Source organism: Stegostoma tigrinum, chromosome 24 (assembly GCF_030684315.1).
Source record: "Stegostoma tigrinum isolate sSteTig4 chromosome 24, sSteTig4.hap1, whole genome shotgun sequence".
Taxonomy (NCBI): Eukaryota; Metazoa; Chordata; class Chondrichthyes; order Orectolobiformes; family Stegostomatidae; genus Stegostoma; species Stegostoma tigrinum.
The window spans coordinates 22,755,006-22,763,827 of NC_081377.1; the positions used below are offsets into that span (position 1 = coordinate 22,755,006).

Below are 8,822 nucleotides of genomic sequence, written 5' to 3' on the forward strand. Positions count from 1 at the left end.
AGTTGGCAGGCTGACAGCTCCAGCACAGAACACCAGCTTAATGGTTTCAGAATCTGAACTTGACAGTGATGAAGCAATCTTCACCTGGCCAGACAGAGAGAAAGGGAAATTACTGCGAAACCAGAATGGATCAATCCACAATGGCCAAGTAGTTCAAAAAACTAAGAAACAAAGGGAAGAAATCTTATAAGCGGAATGTAGCCACCAGACCTATAAAAACTATAGAGCTAGGATAGAAGCTGTCTCCCAGTATTATCTCTGCTCAGTAAAATGAAGATTGATCTGAAGCAATAGTGACTGCTGTGTTGCATGCAGTGTGTCATCCATATCTGCAAAATGAGTCGGTTCAGCATTTTATTGCTTAAACTGTTCATCTTGTGTGAGATTAACAGAATCTGATTTCTCATTTGAAGGTGAGAAAAAGAGTTGGGAGAGATGCAAATTGGCCAAAAAAACTGTGGCTGCACTTGATGCTTCAGCAATTAACAATCTGCAGTTTTGTGGTTTTGATGCCCTGTGTTTCCAGTGAGACATCTACTGGAAATCTATTGCACTGCAGCTTAAAAATTTAAAGCCAAACATGTGACGTGGGAACACACTGGATGTCTTGTGAACTTTAACCATTACCCAAGGCTTGGATATGACCATTTCCTTTCGTTCAGCAATTGGAAAGGTATGCTGAAGTCCATGGAAAACTGAATACTGTGATACTAGACGTTGTCTTGAGATTCTGGAAATTTTACTCTGAACTTCTACCTTTCTCTTTTTGAAGACTTGTAATGCAAGTGATCACAAAGGGATTTACTGTCTTAACTTGTTGTCTTAGTGAGTTGACTCTGGTGCAGAAGTGTTGCACATCTGGTAATGGCCCTGGGTTGTTTTAGGTTTGTAAAAATAATTATTACTACTGTATTTTTCTGTTAATGTTAGGAATGTGTTGGTTTTTATTAGTGTGACATTGACAGGGTGTTCTTAATTTATTCTTTGGGACGGCACCACTTTGCAATGTTATTCCCTTCCAATGAATGTAGGTCTGTTTTTGCTGCTCACTTGTTTCTCTGTTTTTAAAAACAAATGTCTTCCTTTTAAATACACTGACACCTGACATCTTGATACCGGTGAACGATCCAATTGGTGCTCATTTTAAGGTGACAAAGGAATAATGTAATGAGCAAGACATGAGTGACAGTTCCCCATTTAGTGCCTTCCAAGAACAGAAATATTACTTAACAGTTTTTGAAATATGTATGTTGTACACAGCAAAACAAAATGCTGTGCTCCTGATAATTTTAAAAAAAGCTTTAAAGGAACTACGTACCTTGATTTAAAATGGCAGAAAGTTGAAAACCTTCATAACTGGATCAATTCTGGATGATTCATTCAAAAGTTTAAACAAAAAGTAAGAAAAATTATTTTATTGATTTGATCTTTCAATGTTGGCAAGACTGCACTAATAACTTGGCTGCTTGTTATGATTTATTTCAAAATCCAACCAGTAGTGTTATATTGTTATTTTAAAATGTCAATAGTCCGTTACTTGGAATTGCTGTATGTAAATGTTCTAACAGTTCTTTCAATTGTAATGTAACTCAAACATTTGCACACAACAATCCCCGTCAGAACAATAATGTAAACTGGATTGCTCCTTATATATAGTTGTAATGAGTGACTTTTTAGAAAAGATGATAGAGTCAGAATGAGTTCATTGGGCATGTTCATGGATTTTCCCCAGTTTGAAGCATTTATCCTGTGAGCTGCTCTGTTTGTTTAAAAAGAGATGGTATGGGTCCATGTTGCACTATGGAATAAATATATCAAGCTATGTGCTGCTGAGCTATTCATGAAGATCTCAGTTCTTGGTGTGTGCTGCTGAAATCTTCCCTATGATTCTCGTTGAGAAGGGGAAAATTATCCAGGTGTTTCTGGAAAAACTCATCTATTGATTAGACTGAACTTAGTGGTGATAACTCTAGCTCTTGTGGAGTCTGTTTCTGCATAACAAAAAAGCAACTCAAATGATGTGCCAAAAAGGCTGTTGGTATCAGTTTAATTGTACTGTACTGCAACATGTTTAATTGACTTACAGAAATAATCCATGCACAGAGAAAATGCAATGGACAAAACCTACTATTGTCTATCTATCTGTGGATGTTGAGTACAGAAGGAGAAGGTCTGGAAACTAATATTTAGGAAGGAAAGAATTTATTATCTTGATGTCCAAAAGTACTGAGTGACCAATGAAATAGTTTTCAAGTCCAAAAACTGTTTGGGGAAACATGTCAGTCAATTGTACATTATGAAATGCCACAAACCACGAGATAAATGATTTTTTTTTCTCAAAAGTTAGCTAAGGGAAAAAGTATTGCATGCAGATAACTCACTGCTTTTCCATGCTTAAAGCAGTGGTTTCTTACACAGTTTGAGAGATCTGATGGGCTTTGGTTTAACAATTTACCTAAAAGATGGCATCCCTGACAACAGTCAGTGTACTGATATACATCAGGGTCAATTCTGTGCTCAAGTCTTGAGCCAAGGCTGGCAACAAATGTCCATTTGAACCATTTTATCTCTGTTGTGTTTTCTTTTAAACCCATTCCTATTTGGATTTGGCATATGGCTGAGGAAAACACCAAAGAAATTTCTGAACTAGTTTGATTTATCTGTAATCACCTTTTAATTGATCATATTTAGAGTGGTATAGCATCCATAATTAGTTTTTAATTCATCCTCTACTAAGTTCTTACAAATTGCTTTTCCCCAGGTGTCATTGGCAGAAGTGGAGTGTGAATTGACTGAAAGATTGACAATGTTTTACATCAAGGATGAGAGATGCATTCTTTGATTAAGCCACAGGCTGTCATAAGCCAGAATTGCAGAAAGGTCTTCCATCATTTGTCCATATTCCAACAAATGCAGGATTTTTGGACAAATTGATTTACTGTAAACTTGCAGTTTATATATTTCATAAATCCACATGGTGGTAAAGCCTTCTGTACAGCACTTGAAGAGGGGGATAGGGTAATCATGAGATATTCTTAAATACACTGCTTTTGAACCCAGGTATACAAAAGTAAATTTTCACTAAAAGAATAATACTTGGAGATTAACCATTCATTTCTAAAATTAGACAATGACCTTAGAAGATGCAAGCATTAAATACATTTATAGTTATAGTGAATGTCAACAATTGTATCGTTCACCTTTTCTTGCATAGCATACTGGATTGAAATGTTGCACTATGCACCAGCATTTGTCACTGTGGAGAATTTTCATATAACTCGTGTGTTTTTTGTTAACTTTGTGAAGTACAAGTCTTGCTTTTAAAAGTAAGTGGATGATTTCTGGGAATAAGCAGCTGATCAGTTGAAGTATGGATTTTAAAAATTTGACAGTTTGCTTATTTTGTTTTAAGTTTTTTTGTCAATATCTAAAATTTATTTTTGAAAAGAAGCTAAAAACATTTATTTTAATGTTTAAAAGGTTTACTCCTTCATTGACATACTGTTTAATTGCCAGATGTCCAAGAAGGTTTGTTTGATGTGACATTGTATAATATGGCAAAATAACACTGGAGCAAGATTTTTTTTCCCATTAAAATAGCATCTCAATGCATTTTCACTTAGTTTCATTCGTTCGTGTTTTTATTAATTCTTAAATATTCTTTTCTGGTCATTATGTTCTGACCAGATACTACTACAATTAATATATACTCCTGAGGGGACGACAAAGCATAATCCAGTTTACCTTGTTTGTGAGGTGTTAAGCTTACGATGGATAACTGTAATATTATCTCCATGGATTGATTGATTAATTTTTTGCCAGTTGCATTGCCTGTCTTGATTTTCTTCTTTTTTAAGTATAGATGTATCAACATTAAGTCATATCTAGGTGACAAAATTGTATTCTATTCCCTGATTAATTTGGATTGGCGACAAAATTGTATTCTATTCCCTGATTAATTTGGATTGTCTATGCAAAGCTTAGAAATTACACACTATTATTTGTTAGAACAAGGAAATAAATTTTAACATGCTATTCTGGTAACATTATCTAAACTTGAGCAAGTAAAGAGAGTAAATGATCATTTTAAAAGGTTTTGACACCAAAGCCTGTAAATTTAAAGAAATCTTTGTGTCAGTTTGAACATAATAGTGTTAGAAAAACTCACATTACAAGTGAAAGCCTAATTTCCAAACTCTTTCCAACTCTGCATTTTTGTTTCCTGTAATTTTGCACCAGCTATCCATATTCTTAAGCCTTCTACAGTATTTTTTAAAAATTGTAGGCTTTGATCACAAATTGTCAATTTAACTTCTATTTAGTATATATTTTCAAATCACAATGAACTAACAATTCCTGTCATTGACCGCCGGTCAGATGATATTGTTGCTATTTTTAAAGTGGTCATGTATATACTTAGAAGTAATGAGAGATTTTCTTGTCCAAAAATCACAAGACTAGATGCAGAAGTAGGCTATTTGAAGGCTCATCGAGGCTGCTGTACCACCCAAATAGATTATTTCTAATCTGGCAATCCACAATTTCACTTACTTTCCTTTTCCCCATACCCCTTGATTCCCTTACAGATAGAAAATTTGTCTCTGCCTTGAATGATGTTTGTGATCCTGCCTTAACAGCCCTCCGCGGTAAAGAATTCTACAGAAATGAAAATAAGGTACTGGAGAAACGCAGATGGTCTGGCAGCATCTGTGAAGAGAGAAACAAAGTTAATGTTTCAACACCAAAGACAACACTTTGGAATAGGGCCTTTGGACTGGAAACATTAACTCTGTTTGTCTCTCCTTGGATGTTGTAAGACATGTTGGGTTTTTCAGCCACTCAATCTTTTTATTTCCAATTTCCAGCATTTATTGTATTTTGCTTTCTTTGAAAGAAATTTCATAGATTCACTACCCTCTGAGAATAAATTCCCAATTATCTTTGACTTGAGTGGGCAGTCATTCAGCATTCAGTCATTCTGCATGGAAATAGACCCTTCAGCCCAACTCGCCCATGCCAACCAAGTTTCCTAAACTGAACTAGTCCCATTTGCCTGCATTTGGCTCATTTCCTTCTAAATCTTTCCAATCCATGTACCAGTCCAATGTCTTTTCAATGTTGTAACTACACTCAACCTCTACTGCTTCTTCTGGCAGCTCATTCCTAATGTGCACCATCCTCTGTGGAAAAGTTGCCCCTCAGATCCCTTGTAAATCTTTCCTCTCTCAACCTTAAAACTATGCCCTCTAGTTTCGGATTCCCAAACCCGAGGGAAGAGACCTTATCGTTGCCTCTTGTGACCTTACAAGCCACTGTAAGGTCACTCCCATCAGCCTCTTATGCTCTAGGAAAAATGTCCCAACCTCCTCTAAGTCAAACCCTCCAGTCTAGGTAACATCCTTGTAAAATCTTTCTTGCACCCTTTCTCGTTTAATAACAGTTTAACACCCTGAAATTAAACTCTGTAGTCCTCGATTCAAAAAACATTTCTTCATTTAACACGTCAAGTCTCTTAAGAATCTTGTTTCAATAAGGACACCTCTCATTCTTGTAAATTTCGAAGAGTCTATGTCTAACTACTCAACCTCTGCTCATAGGAAGTCCCTTTATATCTGGGATGAACCAGGTGAACCTTCTTTGGACTGTCTACGGTGAGAGTAAACTATTTCCTTTCTGAGGGGACCAAAACTGTTCATAGTATTCTAGGTGTGGTCTAATGAGTGCCTTGTATAACTTTAGCAAATCCTCCCTATTTTTATGCTCCATTTCCTTTGAAATAATGTCCAACATTCCATTTACCTTCCTCATTAACTGCTGAACTTGAATGTTTGCTTTTTGTCATTCATACAGAAGCACTGCCACATCCTCTGTGCTACACCTTTCTGCAGTCTTTTTCCACTTAAACCCTTTTCATCTTCTGTGTTCTTCCTGCCAAAGTGCAAAACCTCACATTTTTCCACATCATACCATCTGCCAAGTTTTTTTTCCACTTATTTTAACTGCCTATAATTGCTCTGCAGACTATCTACAGCTGTTTCTCTATAACCTTCGTGGACAGTATAGTGTCTGGCATGCTGGTTGGAAATTGAACATTAAGCTTGCCCAATCATTATAGCAGAAGCCTAGCCACTGATACCACAAAGATAAAAGGCTTCCTCGTCACCTGTAAGAATAGATCTTCTTTTACAACCATAGCAATAAGTGGGAGCTTAACGGCAAAGCTGCATCCTATGTCCCACCAGGTAAGACATAGATAAACCTAAGTGGCTGTATAGATTCCTGGGCAGGATGGCAGAGGATGATTGGAACCAAAAACTCGAAGCATGGGTGGTTAGCCTGAGAGCAGCTGCTCACCAACCAGCACAAAAAAATTGAGGTGCTGAGGACTCTTGTGATCACCACATCCTGCTTGAAGTGTCACTGAAAATGCTCATCAAATCACCAAAGCTTCCTCATGGCAGTTCTTACACTTTGCACCCCAAACACTCTAGTGGGGGGCTCAGCAGGCCAACATTTGAAATACAAGGTCTACCTGTGATTAATTCAAACATGCCCAGCACTCAACATCCACAGACTCAGTGATTCAGGAGCCATTCCAGTTCTGAGACGAACGCAACACAGCATCAAGGGACTGTTAGCACTCTGGGAAATTGAACATTTCCTGAAGAGAAGAAAAATAAATGTGAAGCTGAGAAAGCACAGCAGATCACACAGCATCCGATGAACAGGGAAGTCAACATTTCAGGCTGGAATGCTTTGAGGGGGTAGGGGAGTCCAGAAATAAATAGACGGAGTGGTTGCGGCTGAGGGGAGGTTGGTGGGATGCAGATAGATTAATGCAGGTAGGGGTTTATTGTGGTTGGTCGGCGGGAAGGGTGGAATGGATAGGTGAGTTGGAAGATGGACAGGTTGGGGTGGGGAGATTTTGAAACTGGTGAAGCCAATATTCAGATCAATGGGCTGTAAGCTCCTGAGGCAAAATATGAGGTGCTTTTTCAGTTTACGTTTGGCCTCACGCAGACAGCAGAGGAGGCTAAGAATGGACATGTCATCGGGAGAGTAGGAGGGGGGGGTTCAAGTGGATTGCAACTGGCAGGTCAGGTTGGTTGGTACGTACAGAGCGCAGATGCTCCATGAAGTGGTCCCTGAGTTGCATTTGGTCTCTCCAAAAGAGGCAATCACATTGGGAATGAAGGAAAGAGTAGATGAGGTTAGATGAAGTGCAGGTGAATCTCTGCTGGACTTGGAAGGATTATTTAGGGCTTTGGATGGAGGTGACGGGGAGGTGTATTTCCTCCTGTGGTTGCAGAGAAAGGTACTGGGGTTGATGGTGAGTGTGGAGCTGATGAGGGAGTCGCGGAGTAAATGGTCCCCGCAGAAAGCGGACGGCGTGGGGAGGAAATATCTTTTTGATGGTGGGGTCTGATTGTAGGTGGCGGAAATGTTGGAGGATCATGTGTTGTATTTGGAGGTTGATCGGGTAGTACATGAGGACTAAGTGAGCTCTATCATTGTTGCGTGGAGGGGGCTTGAGGGCAGAAGGATGGAAAATGGAGGAAATGCAGTTGAGGGCATCCTTAATAACAGAGGCGAAGAAACTACAGCCCCTAAAGTAGGAGGATATCTGAGAACTCGTAGAGTAGAACGCCTCATCCTGGGAGCAGACACAGCAGAGGCAGAGGTATTGGGAGTGTGGGATCACATTTTTGCAGGACGGTGATTGAGTGGAGGTGTAGCTGAGGTAATTGTGGGAGTCACTGGGTTTGAAGTGGATGTCAGGGGTGAGTCAGTTATTGGAGATGGAGACAGATGTCCAAGAAGGGGAGGAAAGTGTCAGAAATGGTCCAGGTGAATTTGAGGGCGCTCATGAAAGGTGTTAGTGAAGTCATTGAACTGTTTGAGCTCCTTGTGGGAGCACAAGGCAGCACTGATACAGCAATAATCAATGTAGCGGAGAAAGAGGTGAGGGATGGTGTCAGTGTAGTTGCTGAAGAGGGACTGTTTCATGAATCCGACAAAGAGGCAGGCATAGCCCGGGGCCCATGCAGGTACCCATAGCCACCCTTTTGGTCTATAGAATTTCGGAGAAATCAAAGGAAAAATTGTTGATGAAGACCAGTTCCCCCAAGTGAATGAGTATCTGTGGAGAGGGGCTGGTTTGGCCCAGGGGAGAGGAAGAAACAGGGCTTTTAGACCATCCATGTGGGGAGTACAGGTGTGCGGAGACTGGAAGCCCATGATGAAGATGAGGTGTTGGGGGCAGCTTCCAGCATTTGCAGTACTTACTGTCTCCGTTTTCCTGAAGGGACATTGATTTTACTTTGGTCGATATCTCTGCAATGAAACCATTGAAGAAATGTGCACTGTGGAGGGAATGAGAATTTGCAATGTGGTTAAACTTCAAAAGTCATGATATGGTCATGACATATACCACAAATATGATGAAGTCTCAAAACATGGGTCCAATCTGTATATAATTTAAGTTGTCTCATCTGATTGACAGTTTTTTGCTGCGATGCAATCTTTACCCTAAAAGGTTGAATGTCACGCTTGGTCAACCATATATGATTTTAAAAATTTAGAAATACAAGGCTCCGAATGAAACTGTCGTGTACTTCTGGGTACTGAGAACACAAGAATAAAGTGCCACAAGAAGCTCTTGGGCCTATTGTAATGATACACCACCAAAGATGGCTGGACTTTGCCATTTAACCTTGTTTCTAGATAGAGCAGGGGCTCGCTCTAAAAACCTGTCATAATATTTAGAAGAGTCAAGCAGTCACAGTGGGATGTCATAGTCCGTTAAGAGAATAATGATGAGG

The 8,822-nt window shown here is 39.3% G+C and overlaps 1 protein-coding gene across 8 annotated transcripts in view; it reads left to right on the forward strand.

Moving 5' to 3' along the window:
• Window positions 1-3,623, forward strand: part of kiaa0319l (KIAA0319-like ortholog) — a 99,381-nt gene extending 95,758 nt beyond the window's left edge. For 6 of the 8 annotated variants that reach the window (XM_048558414.2, XM_048558415.2, XM_048558413.2 and 3 more), the window contains one exon: window positions 3-3,623. In XM_048558414.2, coding sequence (XP_048414371.2) covers window positions 3-190 — 188 coding nt within the window. In that variant the 3' untranslated portion in view covers window positions 191-3,623. The remainder of the gene's footprint in view (window positions 1-2) is intronic. The other 2 variants (XM_048558418.2, XM_048558419.2) reach the window with 1 other exon arrangement.
• Window positions 3,624-8,822: the final 5,199 nt, after the last annotated feature.